This window comes from Macaca thibetana, chromosome 5 (genome assembly GCF_024542745.1).
Source record: "Macaca thibetana thibetana isolate TM-01 chromosome 5, ASM2454274v1, whole genome shotgun sequence".
In the NCBI taxonomy this organism is placed as follows: Eukaryota; Metazoa; Chordata; class Mammalia; order Primates; family Cercopithecidae; genus Macaca; species Macaca thibetana.
Window position 1 is genome coordinate 123,581,832 of NC_065582.1, and position 15,146 is coordinate 123,596,977.

Consider the following 15,146-nt stretch of genomic DNA (forward strand, 5'->3'; position numbering starts at 1 on the left):
CCACTTTTCTCCCCAGCCTTTTTTCCCCTTCTGTTTTTGTCACTCAGCCTCCCTAAACAGGGTTATAATTATTAATCAAAATAATAAAGTCCTTAATAAAAAGGACATAAAACAACAAAAGTCACTTTTTAGTGTTATATGAAGAAACCAAATTGCAATAAAGTCAAAGTTGACAGCATAGATTTTTAATATTTAATGTTTTATCATCTTGAATGTGCTTGCTTTGCATTAGCCATGACAGGTAATGGTGGCCTTGGCAGCCCTTGTCCCAAGTTGCTCAAAGACATAAAATGCTGCTATTACAAATCGTGGTTGGCTTTTAATTTTTTTTAGAATCTTGCTCCTATGGTCTAATTTCTTTTAGTAAAAAATATGTTTTACTATTCTGGGACTTGTCCTAATTTCTTGACTTTTAAAAAACACAGGCCATCCTTGGTTTAATTTTGTACCCTAATGCAAGCTGAAAAATATTCACAAATGTTTTTGGATATCGATTTTGACTTCACTGCTGTCAAGTAAAACAAGCTATTTTGTTTATTATCATTGACTTGTGTGTGATGCAAAGGAATGTAAAATGGCTCTCAATGGCCATAGTGTTGCCACTTAAGATTTCTGTTGATTTAAAATTTGCTCTGGGAAATACTGTAGACCTAAAGAGGCTTTTTTTTTACCTGTTTCTTCTGAAGACTAATTTTATCTTTTCATATCATTTCTTTTTATCTGCTTCGTCTCTTAAAGGAAAAAGAAATAATAGAGAGAGGCTGAAAAGAAGGTGATGAAAAGCAGCCAAGGAAAAGAAATCAACATTAGATTGTATCTCTGCTTTATACGAGGCTCTGTTCTTAGCTCTTTACATATTATTCTTTCATTTTATCCAAATAATTATCCTGTGATGTAGCTATTGATTTTACAGAAGAGAAGTAGGATTTAGAAAGGTTACCCAGTTGGTCACTGGTAGAACTGAGATTTAAATTCAGATGTCCCTGACTCCACGACAGGCTCTTTGTGCTGAGCCACCTGGAAGAGACCTTACAGACTATCCAGTCCAACCTCCTCATTTTTTTTTTTTTTTTTTTTTTTTTTGAGACTGTCACCCAGTCTGGAGTGGAGTAGCGTGATCTCAGCTCACTGCAACCTCTGCCTCCTGGGTTCAAGGAATTCTCCTGCCTCAGCCTCCTGAGTAGCTGGGACTACAGGCGTGCACCACCATGCCCGGCTAATTTTTGTGTTTTTAGTAGAAGCAGAGTTTCTCCATGTTGGCCAGGCTGGTCTCGAACTCCTGACCTCAGGTAGATTGATCTGTCCACCTCAGCCTCCCGGAGTGCTGGGATTACAGGTGTGAGCCACCACGCCCGGCCATCATCTAATATTTAAATACGTACAGTACACATATTGTTGCCATGTATCATTTTATCAGTCAGAGACTATGCTAAGCACCTTACATACATTATCTATCTAACGTGCATACTAACCCCAGGAAGCATAGGTAAGTTAAATAACTTGCTTAAAGTCATTGGTCTAGGAAATAATATGGTATAGATGTCAGTCTGGGATTGTCTGACTCCAGAGTCCAGTGCTCTACCCTAGTATCTCAATTTTTCCTCTCCATAAAAATACTGAAATTGATTGAGGTGAAGTCACATTTCTAAGACCATCAGCTCTCTTTGGCAGAACGGAGCCTCGACTCCAGATTTCTGACTGCCAGTTGTTTGCTCTTTCTACTCTTCTACAGTGGTGTCACATGATCAGAAGTGGAATAGAATGAAAGCCCAACCAAAATGGACTGGAGCACTTTGTGGCATCCTGTGGCTGCACACCTCAGAGTTCAACTGTCCGCAGCCTCATAAATTGCTAGGAAATTTGTTCCTCTGAGAAATCAGGTGTAGAAATGCCTTTATGAGTTACGGCTTTTAAAAATACACATATCCACACATGGTTTTCCTTTTTGTATCAGCGAACACTGAATATAATAAATCAGCAAAGAGATTTCTGATAGTTCACCTTATAAATTGCTTTAAACTTTAGTTACAGTTAAACTAGAGTTATTCATTGATATTATTTTTTAAATTTCTGTATTGTGAAGAGGAAAATGTCAAATAGTTCTTTTCTCAGAAATACTGGAAACATCTCTAAATTTAAGCAAGTTTCCAGTGCAGTGTGTATAATCAATCACCTGTCTCTGTTTCAAGATTGTCAGCCACAGAATGGAAACTGTAGTACTTACCAAAGGATCAAGTACTGAAATAAAAATAATCTGCCTTTAACAGTTGTATGGTTTCCATAAATTAAAGTGGTTTTCTGGAAGAAATTGGTTGTTATCTTTACTGAATGAGCAGCAACGCCTGTTGACCTTTGATAGGTGGAACCTGGAGTATGATTTGGGCCTTGCTTCTTGGTTCCTTTAGCATTTGCTGAGTGCCTACAGACCACATGTAGAGATGGTGGATAGCATGATGAGAGAAAGAGAAACATGGATGATGCCAGAAGACCCTGTTCTTACCCTCCCCAAGATTAGTAGCTGTGTCAAATCAAGTAGAGAATGCAAAAATCTCTCCTTTTGAATTGGTCCTTTCCCCTTTATATTCTCCCTTACATTCAGTCAGTGCTGTCTTGATCCCATAGCAGTGATAAGAAATATCACTCCTTGCTTGATAAAGAATGTTGTAGTGTATCTGCCTGTCACATGCACCCAGAGCATAGCTTGTCCTGCCACAGGAAGCATTCAAGTTTCTACCTTTCATCTTATGCACACACTGGTGTAAGTTGTAAAAAAAGAAAGATAAATTATAAAGACATAGAAAGCCCACCGTCTATGCACAAGGGTTGAAACCCCAGCCTATGGTACACCTTTTATCCTTATGAGGGGTGAAGTCTGGTTGGGCAAGTACATACACTGAAGACCCAAAGACTTATGTCACATTGAATGTGAATTTGTTCATATCACTTAACTCCCCTGAATCTCAATGTCTAAATGTTTAAGAAATCAAGGTGTAAATGCTATTTGTTGGTCTAGGAGAAACTTTTCTGTCTTCTCTGCATAAATACATCTTGGTTCTGCTGCCCTTTCTTGTTATTCTGGTTTCTGTCCCTGTGAGGAAGAACGAGCAAGATAGTCTCTCTGCGGAATGGCTATAAATAATGAGATGGCACCCTTCAGCCATGTGCTGGACCTACATCCATGTAAATGGAAGTCCTTATGAGACCTTCCTGCCAGGCTTCAAACCTAGACTTCTGCATGAACTGGACTTGTTCTGGATTTTTTCAGAGTGTGTGTATTTGCCATGAGAGAAACCAGTCTTACTACTTAATTGTCACCTCTTGTTTTTTATCCACCGTCATCCCAACTCTATTATTGTCTAGTGCTGCTCTAAAGGACTTTCATTTGTTTTCTGAATTGAATTCTACCCTTAAAAGAGGAGCATGTGGTACTGCTAGTGTCAGTCTGTGGAGAATATTGCTGTCTCTGAAGTAGCATAAGAAATATTTTGAGTAATTATTGTAACAATGGTCTCCTAAGCTTTTGAGTGGAACTTACTGTGTTTAAGTTTTGTAAGTTGATTTGAAAAACAATTTCTTCATAATCATTTTACGTATATTGTATTTTCTTTAAAAATGATAAGTGAATGAGAAGTTGCTGGAGAACTTTTGGGACAGTGGTAAGAGGTGGCCTAGTGAGGTTGACAGATGGATAGGTTAACTCAGGGGTTGAGGGTCACTGGAAGTGACTGAGGGGCGCTGCAGATTCCCCAGAAATCCACTCTGCTCCAGTCAGGGGGTGGTTTCAATTAAAAGGCTTATTTTTTGTGACATAAATCATACTTCTAAGAACAGGTAATTTATTGTTTAATTGAAGAGAGAACTCTTCCTATACCAAGAGATCACATGATTTTGCTCCACTGTTTTGTCTACCACTGAATATATTATTGTGTCCTTTAAAGCTATAGAATTTCTTTAGTCATTTGAAAATGTTTTATTTTGCAAATTTTAGTGTTCAGATTTATAGCTTCATGTATTGAATAAAGGGTTTCTGTCATCTTTTTATGTTTAAAAATCATGTCTTCGTAAAATATTATTTTATGTCTACAAAAGAACCTTCCTACAAATACACATATGCTTGTCTATAGGTTGGTACAAAAGTAATCGTGTAGTTTTTGCCATTACTTTAATTACTTTAATGGCAAAAACCACGATTACTTTTGCACCAACCTAACTACTGACTAAACTGATAACTAAAGTTTGAAATAATGAAAAATATAGGAAACAGGCTAGTTTGTCATCCTTGAAAGCATTGGTCCGGAGTGATGTGATTAGGAAAGTTAGGACAGTTTTGTAAGTCAGTGATCCTTGTTGACATCATTGATGATCCTTGTTGACATCCTTTGTTTTTATTATGCTAAAGGAAAATAATGGGTTGATTTCCAGAGATGTAACTAAAAGGAAATGTGGCCATAAAAGACTACCTGTTTATGTTCCAGCACATATATTTTCTCTAGAAATAGTTAATTGAAGCTTTTATATAAGTTTTCATTGGACACTGAAAATGTAATGAGAATGTCTTTTGAAATTGGTGTTTTAGAAATTGCAGAATGGAGGACAGATCACTTTTTTGGTCCCCTTTGTGCCCCTCTCTACTTCAAAGGTGTTTCTCTAGGGAAAAAAAAGTAGCTTTTGTGCATAAAAGATAGCTACTTATAAGTGCCTACTATGTGCAAGGCGAAATCAGGCTAAAACACTGAAGGGAACCACAAAGAGGAAAATGCCACCAAAAATACCAAGTCACTTCTAACCATTTGATTTTTTTGTGTAGAAGCTTCAGTTAGTATTTTAGTAAGGATCAGAGCCACCTTTTGCCTCCTATACACCAGCCGTCATAGTAATTATAGTGCTTTAGAGCAGGTCGACCCTTGGAGTAGGGAACAATGACTAAATTGTATGTAAGGTGAAATAAATGGTGGCAATATGCATATTGGTAAGAGCCTTTGTTCTTCATTCTTTATATGTTAAGACCCTCCTAATAGTATATTCACGTGGCTTTGTTTGCCTAGTGACATCACAAATGAAAAGAAAAAAGATGTGTTTCATTTAACATTTATATTTTCTTTATTTTAGGGCGTGTTGGAGAGTTTCCTAGGCACTGCTGTCTCTGGAGCCATCTTTTGCCTTTTTGCTGGTCAACCACTCACTATTCTGAGCAGCACTGGACCTGTCCTAGTTTTTGAGAGGCTTCTATTTAATTTCAGCAAGTATGTACATACATATTTAATTGCAAATTAGAATTGCTTAATTGTAGAACCTTTATAGGCTAGATAGAGCATAGAATAGTGATTAGGCAGATCTAAAAATCACTCAGAATACTGGAATGTTCAGATGTGAGAGGTGAAAGGGTCTTAGCAATTAGGTAGTCACCACTTGTTTCAGGTATGATTCGACTGAGACTGTTACGTTGTGTGCGTCCTTGCTCCCTTCCCACTTTTTCTCTTTCCTGTTGTCCTGCCATATGCTCTAGGGGCTGATGCCTGTGGACAGCAGCACCCATGCCCCTTTGCCTTCTGGCTTCCTCTTGGGTTTGGCTAATGGGGAGCACCAACAGAACGGGAAGAGAGAGAGAGAGAGGTCTGAGTATGTCTGCCTTTCCCCAGCTCACCATCTTTGTTTTAGCACAGCATTCTGGCAGTGCTTATCCCTGAGGACTTCAGCCCCTTCAGTCAAGTGGCTTATCCACCTTGACTCTAGCCCTCACCAGGCTCTGGTAGCTCTATTCCTTCCTTGGCCTTTTCAAGCCTGAAGTTAGTAGTGGCTTCCTGCTGTTGATGGTCCCTGAGTGCCTTGCCATTTGTTGTTACTTCAGAATGCCTTCTATTTCCTGCCATGATCCTGACCAACATACTAGAGAAATTAAATTGATTAAGTTCACATCATTCAATAATGAAAGAGACAGGATGCTCTTTACTTAATCCACTGCTCTTCACCCCCAGTTTCATGTTCTTAACTAAAGATAGCTTCCAAAACTCAGCTGAATAAATACCTAACATTTATTGAGAGTTGATCATGTACCAAGTATTATCCTAATATATGTACTAACTCATTTAATTCTTACAGCAATCCTGTGAGGTAGGGACCACATCCTGATTTATAGATGAAAAAGTAAGCACAGGAACAATAAGCAAATTGCCTAACATTACATCACAAGTCATCAGTGGGGCTGGGATATGAATTCTTGCTTTCTGACTCCAGAGTCCAAGTCTCTTCAGGAATCACTAGACGTTTCTAATGGGCATCATAATTATGATATCAGCATTTTCTTTTAGAAATTGATGGATCATTTTAAGAAGGGGAAAAATTAGTTAAGTGAATTATCCAAGTGGCCACATTAATACACAAGTAGATTCAAAATCAGCTTGGGTCTTCTACCCTCTTTCTAATGTAATTGATACCTCTAAGAGAGAATCGCCTTTACTGGCAGATCTCAATCCTTAGGTAGATTGAAGAATGTCTCATGCCTTGCTGGCACTCCTTGTCAGCATTCCCATGGTCTTACACTGTTATACAGTTTTAGGATTTTAATTTTAGAATTGTCATTACCTTCATAGTACATCATGGACTTAACGGACTCATATATAGCCTTTAAAAGTGTGTGTGTTATCAAAAATAGTCATAGGATGGAGGCGGGAAAGAAGATTTAAAACCAGTTTTTTTGAAAACAGGGTTGAGGACATTAGCAGGAGTCTTTTGAGAATGTAAAAAGTTCCAAATATTAAGTAATATTGTGAGTTTTCTGTAGGTAATTATTACTATAAATCCTTTCTCATAATTCTCAGAACATTGGAAAGAATTTTATTCTTGTCAGTTTATAGAAACAGTCAAACAGTTTTTATATGTTTAAGGAAACATTGTGTGAGACAAGAAAGCCTTTGTAGAAAGATTAAACAAGGATGTACTATAAACAGGAACAAACATGCACAAACTTTGCAGAAAGATTTATTGGATGAAATGTGATCAGAGCCTTAATCTACAGAAAATGTTTGCATCCCAGTTTGTTTTAAGTAATTGTGAGATACAGATTATTTCCTTTTACTAAGCAAGTTCCTTTCACATTCTCCTTTTTTAAATCATAATTGGTAACATAACATAGTTCCAAGTGATTTATTTGATAACAGTTGTAAATCAACAAGAAACATTTGAGAAGCCATGCTTTAAATCCATCACTGAGTAATATGTGGCAAGCATTATTTTAATCACAATGCTATATCATTTGTTTGTGTAATAGCACCTGCAGTGATAATATTCTGTCTAGATACAAAATATTTGGTTAGATCACTGTTTCCCAAAGTGTGTTTCATCTATTACTAGTCTTATTCCATGCTCCATGAAAAAAAACTTCTGTGGTCCCAGTAAGTCTGGGAAGTGCTGTATACTGTATACCCACCTCTTGGTAATTCACTTTAGACTTTAGCATGCAAGAGATCTGAAAAAGTCCTTCAGGTAAGAACTATTTTACTTTGTCTTGCCCAGATTTTCCCCAACATGTTTTACCACTGTTGAAGAATAGGTAGATCCTTGCTTTGTAGGTTCACTGGACTCAAACTCTGTATAATAATGGATTTATTTCTGAGGTTTTGATATTTGCCCTGTAAACTGGAGAATTATTTTAAAGGAATATGAATGATATGCTGCCATCTCTTAAAATCAGTAATAGAAGGAAGAAAATAGCTCACAACTTTTCAAAGGACACTTGTAGTTTTATTTCCCAAATTCTGCAATCCGTTTTGCATTGTTTTTACACATTTTATCACAATAATAATTAGATTCCTTCTTTTTACTTGAGTGAGGAATCTGAAAGATGTTTCAGCAATGTGTTCTAAGCTATATAAAAACTTCACAATTAAGGTTGAATTTTAACTTGTATTATTATCATTTGGTCATTCAGTATTTTTTTTCCTATATTCTTTAAACAGTTTACTTTTAAGCCTTCAAATTTTTAATTCTTCCATGATATTACTGGGTGTATTCTTTTAGGGAGTTTATATTTCTTTGTCAGTGGCTGCACATTAATTTCTGTAGCATATTTCAGATATGACTTCTTCAGTTTATCTGTATCCTTGGTTTTATGCTACTGAGAAACTATGATTCAAAATATCTAGGAACACTGAGTGGTGCCATAACGATATGAATCTATTTTTTCCTTCTAATTCACCATAATTTCTTCTTTGGTCTCTAATATCATTTCCTGTTGCTTTTTAAAACTTAATTGCTATTTAAATTTGGCACGAAGGGAATTTATTGGATGTAATAATACCATTTTACTGCAGTCATTACTGATGATCAACTTATTTAAATTTTTCTCATTTCTTATTCCTCTTTCTTCTTGATGCTCTACACATATCACTTTCATAATGAAGTGCCATTGGCTTTATTGACTTTATTTGGGTCATTCTTGTTGAACTACTCTAGAATTGCTTAAGTCTTTTAAAGCAGCTAGTTTAGTATATTGTTTAGATTCTAAGGTTTAAGTTTATACGTGTATCTTTTCCTTTGTACCCAAAGTAATGTTGTTCCTAACCATTAGCTAGTTAATGGATTTGTTTCTCATCCTATCCTGTAAACATTAAATCTATAAACAACTACTAGTATTCCTAAAACAAATCAAGATTGCTCTTTCATCTTCTTGCTAGGGTAGCAAAACTAGGTAATTGTTTAAATTTTTTATTTTAGGGAAAAAGTATGTTGGCTCAGAAGTAACAAAACTGTGTTTCTTAGTTGTTATTCTGACACTGACTCATTGTATGATAATGTAAATTATCTGAAATTTCTAGAACTCAATTTTTTCTATAGTTTACTTATCTCACATAGGCATGCATAGGATTAAAGCAGTGGTGTTCTGGACATAAAGCAAACTGCAAAGGAAAGTAAAAGTTATCTTCAGAAGGATCCCATAAAGTCTATCGAAGATAACTTACCCCAGTATTAATGATCTCCTTCTTCAGTAATGTATTTCAATTGCGTGATTAGATAAGAAGAGAGAAACAAAAGACAATGACTTTTAATATTCACCCTATCTAGAGCTAAATACAAATTAGATGGGGAACCATGCTGTAATTTTTAAAACGAACACCTAAGAATCAAGAGATTTGGCTTCTGGTCAAGCTCTGTCATTAAAACCTTGATGTTGGATAAATGATTTAACTTCCATTGGTCTTGGTGTCCTTACCTATAAAATGAGACGTAATTTGACAGATTGGTGTCTGTATTAGCCAGTGTTCTCCAGAGAAACAGAACCCATAAAATGTGAGTGTGTGTGTAGATTTATTATAAAGAGTTGGCTCATGCAATTATAGAGGCTGAGGAGGCTGGCAGGCTGGAGACCCAGGGGAGCCAATGCTCCAGTTTGAGTCTGAAGGCTGTCTGCTATAGAACCAGGAAGAGCTGATGTTGCAGAAGTTCAAAGGCAGTCTGCTGGAGAATTCTCTGCTGCCCTGGGGAAGGTCAATCTTTTTTGTTTTATTCAGGCCTGCAACTGATTGGATGAGTTCCCCCCCCAACATACTATGGAGGGTGATCTGCTTTACTCAAAGCCCACCAATTTGTATGTTTATTTCTCCAAAAACACCCTAACAGAAACACCCAGAATAATGTTTGACCAAATGTCTAGGCACTTTGTAGCCTGGTCAGGACATAAAACTAATCATCACAGTACCTAAAGAACTTTGAATTCTAATATTCTATAATTTTTAGCTATCACAGGAACAGTCATGTCTTGGTTGCATGAGATATAGCTCATAGGTCAGTGTCAGTAACTGTCTCAGGCAAGTCTTAAGTACAGACATGCATTTATTCATCCTGCAAGTCTTTATTGGGCACTTTCTATGTGCGAGACACTGTGCTAGGTAAAGAATTTGAATTTTATTCTAAGGGCAATGGGAAGCTATTGAAAGATTTTAAGCTGGGGTGTCTGACTTTCATTAAAAATGATAATTTTGGCTGTAGTGTGGAAAATGGCTTTCAGTAAGGCAAGTATAGATATCAGTAAGGATATCAATGAGGGGGTGTGTATCAGGCAAAAACTTACCTGTGGGTTGGGTAAGATTGGGTTGGTGCTGATAAAGGTGGAGAGTTGATTGCCTATGGGAAAGTTTTAAGATATATCATCAACAGTTATCAGAAACTCATTGTCTAAAAGCAAGGTTCTAGAGTGTCCAGCATGCACAATCCTTGACTTTTTTCTTATTCTTATGCAAGTAATACATACTACTACCCGCTTTTTCATCACAAATAAATTGAGTTTAAAAAATCATTATAAAGCACTCTCCACATACTTTTAAAGGAATCAGTATAAAATGGTAAGACATTAACACTTGACCCATCCTTTCAGAGTTGTGAATCTTGAACTATTAATAATTCAGTTGTAAGAAATGGGAAAGGCCTCAAAAGACGGTGATCTCCTTAGATGGAAGTAGCCTATTCTAAGTCTGCTGTGGGACAAACACAGAAGGATGTTGGTCGCAAGATGCTTCACACCCAGCTTCAGCAGAAGAATATCAGATCTGTGGGCAGACTTCATAAGCTCCATAAGACGTGGAAGGGTCTGGCAGTAGCATGGCAAGACAGCCTTTCTTGATCTGATGACAGCTCATATTTCTAATTCCACCTCATGTTGGTGGCAGTCTGTCCACACACAGTGAGCAGTACAGGCCATCTTGTGCCATGTTATCTTTTTAACTACTTTTTCCTCTTCCTGGCCTTGCTCTCTCTGGTCTGTCCAGAAAGTTTCTACTACTTATCCCTGAACACCTTGAATTTTTTCTGCAACTTCCTCTTTCCTTCCAACCAGAATTAGTTACTCCTTCTTCTGTAACATTATCACTTACTATTTTATAGTGTGATACATTTATCGATTTGTTTCCCTCAGTAGACTGTGATGACATAGGGACAGAAAACATATTGATCTTAGTGTCTTTATGAACCCATAAAGCTCATACAAACATTTGTTGAACACATACTAAGTACCAGTGTTAGGTTTGCAAATTATTTACTCTATAAACTCTAGGAAGGTAGGGACCATATTTTTTGAATGAGAAAAATAATAAGGTTTTCACATATAAATGATATAACTACTCTGAATGTGTTTTCCTCAAATTTTTATTGTTTTGAAATTGTATCATTAGACTAAATTCTTAAACTTAGTGCTTTCTGGCTGAAATAGAGTTTCACATTTAGTGGCTAAAGGTGATCTTGTATTTTTGTCAATCTTTCTGTAGACATTTGGTAGTTTTATATTATTCCTTGTGTTCCAAGGAGGAGGGATCTAAACACCTTTCTTTCTTTTTTCCAGGGACAATAATTTTGACTATTTGGAGTTTCGCCTTTGGATTGGCCTGTGGTCCGCCTTCCTGTGTCTCATTTTGGTAGCCACTGATGCCAGCTTCTTGGTTCAATACTTCACACGTTTCACGGAGGAGGGCTTTTCTTCTCTGATTAGCTTCATCTTTATCTATGATGCTTTCAAGAAGATGATCAAGCTTGCAGATTACTACCCCATCAACTCCAACTTCAAAGTGGGCTACAACACTCTCTTTTCCTGTGCCTGTGTGCCACCTGACCCAGGTGAGGGCATCACACTTTGTGTTTATGCTTGCTTTGTATTTGGAGAAAGGTGTAGGCTCCTTGCTTGTAAATATTCAGCATGCTGTCATGGTCCTCAGGAATTAGTCTTGTTTTTTGTCTGAAAAACTGTGCTACTGAATTTGACGTCTCATTGCCTGAGGTATTTTAGCTGTATGATTCAACCAGGAAGGAGACCACGAGCTCTGGAATGTGAAAATAACCAACTCAATATTTTGAAATTAACTCAAACTGTGGGATTTGCAAGGAATTTATGTGTACATTATTCTTGATTTTAGAAGTGGGGAGACCTGGATACATGTATTAACAGATATAAATATGTGACAAACTTACCCTCTGCTGCTTCTTTATTGGTGTAGGAATCTCTTCCTTTAAGTAAACTTTTAATACATGATTTTAAGCTTATAGAAGAAAAAGATACTAACCCACTTCAGACAATTTGAAGCATTAAATTAAGAAAAAAGAACTTCAGATTGGAATTGCCTAGCGGTAGAATTTTATAGTTTATCTCTGCTAGACAAATAAGAAAAGAAAGGAAGAGAGAAGAAGAAACAAAAGAAGGAATGTGATGTTCTAGGAGTAGATTTATATTCTAGAGTCCAGAAGGACATAAAAACAAAAGTAATTCCTGGAAAGGAATGTGATTCTCTATATCTTAGCCCTTTAAAATCTATCATACCAAACATGAGTTGATATCGTAAGTTTTTCACAAAAAAAAAAAAAAATGTTCAGCTTGGTCTTTGGAATTCTTTGTTGGAGTAATTCCATGATAAAATTCCATTTTATAATATGAAAGGCATTTCAAAAAAGGATTTACTTTGAGGGAAGTTGTTTTAGATCTTCTCTCGTATAAAAAGGAATAGGGACTGGGTGCAGTGTCTCTTGCCTATAATTTTGAAATTAACTCAAACTGCAGTATTTGCAAGGAATTAATGTCTATATTATTCTTTGTACAGCACTTTGAGAGACTGAGGCAGGTGGATTGCTTGAGCCCAGGAGTTTGAGACCAGTCCAGGCAACATTATGAAACTCTGTCCCTACAAAAAATAGAAAAATCAGCCGGGTGTGCTGGCACGTACCTGTAGCTACTCAAGTGGCTGAAGGGGTAGCAAGACTCTGTCAAAAAAAAAAAAGAAAAAAAGAAAGAAACAGAAAAAGGGATAGGCATTTGTGTCAGACAATTAAATGTTAGTAGCACTGGTGATCCTAGGTCATGCAATTAGCTACAGGTCTGTGTCCCTTAAAATAAAAATTGATATACAGTCCATACTTTTTACTGAGGTCTTTTAGTACCAGAAGTATAGCAGTGTTCAAAGGGCTGGGACACAAATATGGGGCACATTCATGCAGTATCCACTGTGATTTATAGATTCTGAGGAAAAAGCTCTTAATGTTTACCGTAAAACTAACATGGTTATAGACTAGAATACAGAATGCTTATGAATTTAAAAAATAAGCAAGATATTACAAATTATTTTTATGCTTGTGGCATGCCGTTTCAGATTGTTCCTAGATATTTTGGTATGCAACTCATTCTTCTCTGCCACATTGGTGGAGAAGTCTTAGAAGACCGGTATGTGTCTTGAATTGAGAGAAAAGAGAACACTACTTCCCTCACAATGAGGCAGTCAGTAACACTGATGACAAGCTAGGGCCTTGTTGGACTTTGCACTCATGGATTCTTTTTGTGTTAAGAAAAATCAGCACACATTAAAATAAGACCCATATTTAAAAGCAATGCAGAAAGATACACAAAGTAGAAATTTAAAGATTCAGACTAACAAAAATGCCATATAGTTATAAAAGCTAACTAGTGTTCAGCTGTATACTGATTTGAAATATTTGATAGTACTTGGAAACAAGCACAATATATATCACTCCACCCTTGATATATATTATTATTAGAATCAATTAAATGTGCTCCCCAGAGAAACACAGATGTTACTGTCACTCAACTATATGGAGCTCTTCCTAGGAGAGAAGGGGGATAAAACTCCCAATAACCATACAACCTGGACTTTCAGGGAAGTCCAGGTATTCAAAATATTGGCTTTATAAACATTTAATTGTGAGATTTTCAGCCTTGCCTTACATGTATTAATTTATATATAAATATATGTATACGTTTATTTATGACTTCTTAGACAGGTTTGAGTAATCATACACTAAGATTTTCTAAAGGAAAAAAAGTACTTTGAGGTATTCATGAAGCCAGAGGAGGGCTTTGTCACCACACCTGTCACACAGAAAAAACCATCTAATGTCAACCCCATACCTACCTGAGGCGAATGGAAACTTGTGTTGGTTGTTTTATTATTTGGATGTTAGAGAAGGTAACATGAAACCAAGGAAGACATATCTAAATGTGTTCAAATTATAAAAAGTACTATGGTTTTACATGTAATCTTCCTTCTAAGAAGGATCTTTGTTTTTTTTGAAAAAGTGACATTAAGGGTGGAACCTATTTTATACTTGCATGGCAAGTGCTGGCATAAGTGGTGATAGCTTTTCCTTTGTCCAGTTTTTCCCAGGTTATGTAAAAAGTCAGTGCTGAGTAACTAGGAAGTTGTCCAGAAGGACTCTGGCAATTCCTGCTACCTCTAGTTGGTACCAACAAAGTAGTATCACAGGGCTTTTAAGTCAGAAGATCCTATATTCAAGTCCTGGTTTGGCTAAGGCCAAATGTGTGACTTTTAGCAAGTACCTTTTCCCAAGGTAGCTTAGCCCCATCTTCCTAATCTGTAAACTAAGGTTAATAATAGTACTTACCTTATAGATTTATTTTGAAGGAAAAAGAAGAGCTATTACAGATAAAATTCTTATGACAGTTTCTAATATGTAATAAGTAATCAACTGTTAGCTGCCATTATTATTGCTATTACCGATCCTTAAAATTTAGGGTTAGTATTTAGCCTTGAAGTGTAAGTAATAGAATAAACAGACCTGTCTTTGTCATCCTTCCTTCTAGGCATACCTTGTTGGGCAGTTGGCCCATTTTGCAACAAGAGTGTTGGTTGTACCTCTTATTGGTACTCATGAAAGATATATATGTGAATGTGAAGAATTATTTGAAACTATGGAGATGAAATCTGTTTGTGGTTTGGAAAAAGGCAATGGATAGTTATTTGCATTTTCATGACAATTTCATATTTAACAAAACCCCATCAGATTAATGATTGTGTATCTCCCCCATAACCTTAGTACTTTTTGACAATGTTAATACTTCTCCATAACCTTACTGCTTTTTGGTAGCAAACTGAATAGATTCATCATAAATTTAGTATTTCTTGATATCAAACTGAAAGATGATAGTGAGAGAATAATACAGTTGCATATACAGCTCAAGTAAGTATTCTAAAAATAACAAAAGACTGGCCTTTCATCACAACATGCACTCTTAGTAAAATAATTCAATGAGTCAATAATATTTAAACTGGCGTATGACTTGTTTTTCAACACTGGGACAGTATGTATCAGTGAACCAGCAATTGCACAGATGGAGTCGTGATCCTGCAAACTGAGAAATG

General features: G+C 36.4%; 1 protein-coding gene across 9 annotated transcripts in view; it reads left to right on the plus strand.

Annotated features, from left to right (window-relative positions):
• Positions 1–15,146, plus strand: part of SLC4A4 (solute carrier family 4 member 4) — a 493,231-nt gene that overhangs the window by 377,888 nt on the left and 100,197 nt on the right. For all 9 annotated transcript variants that reach the window (XM_050791358.1, XM_050791359.1, XM_050791360.1 and 6 more), the window contains 2 exons: positions 5,110–5,243; positions 11,330–11,601. In XM_050791358.1, coding sequence (XP_050647315.1) covers positions 5,110–5,243; positions 11,330–11,601 — 406 coding nt within the window. The remainder of the gene's footprint in view (positions 1–5,109; positions 5,244–11,329; positions 11,602–15,146) is intronic.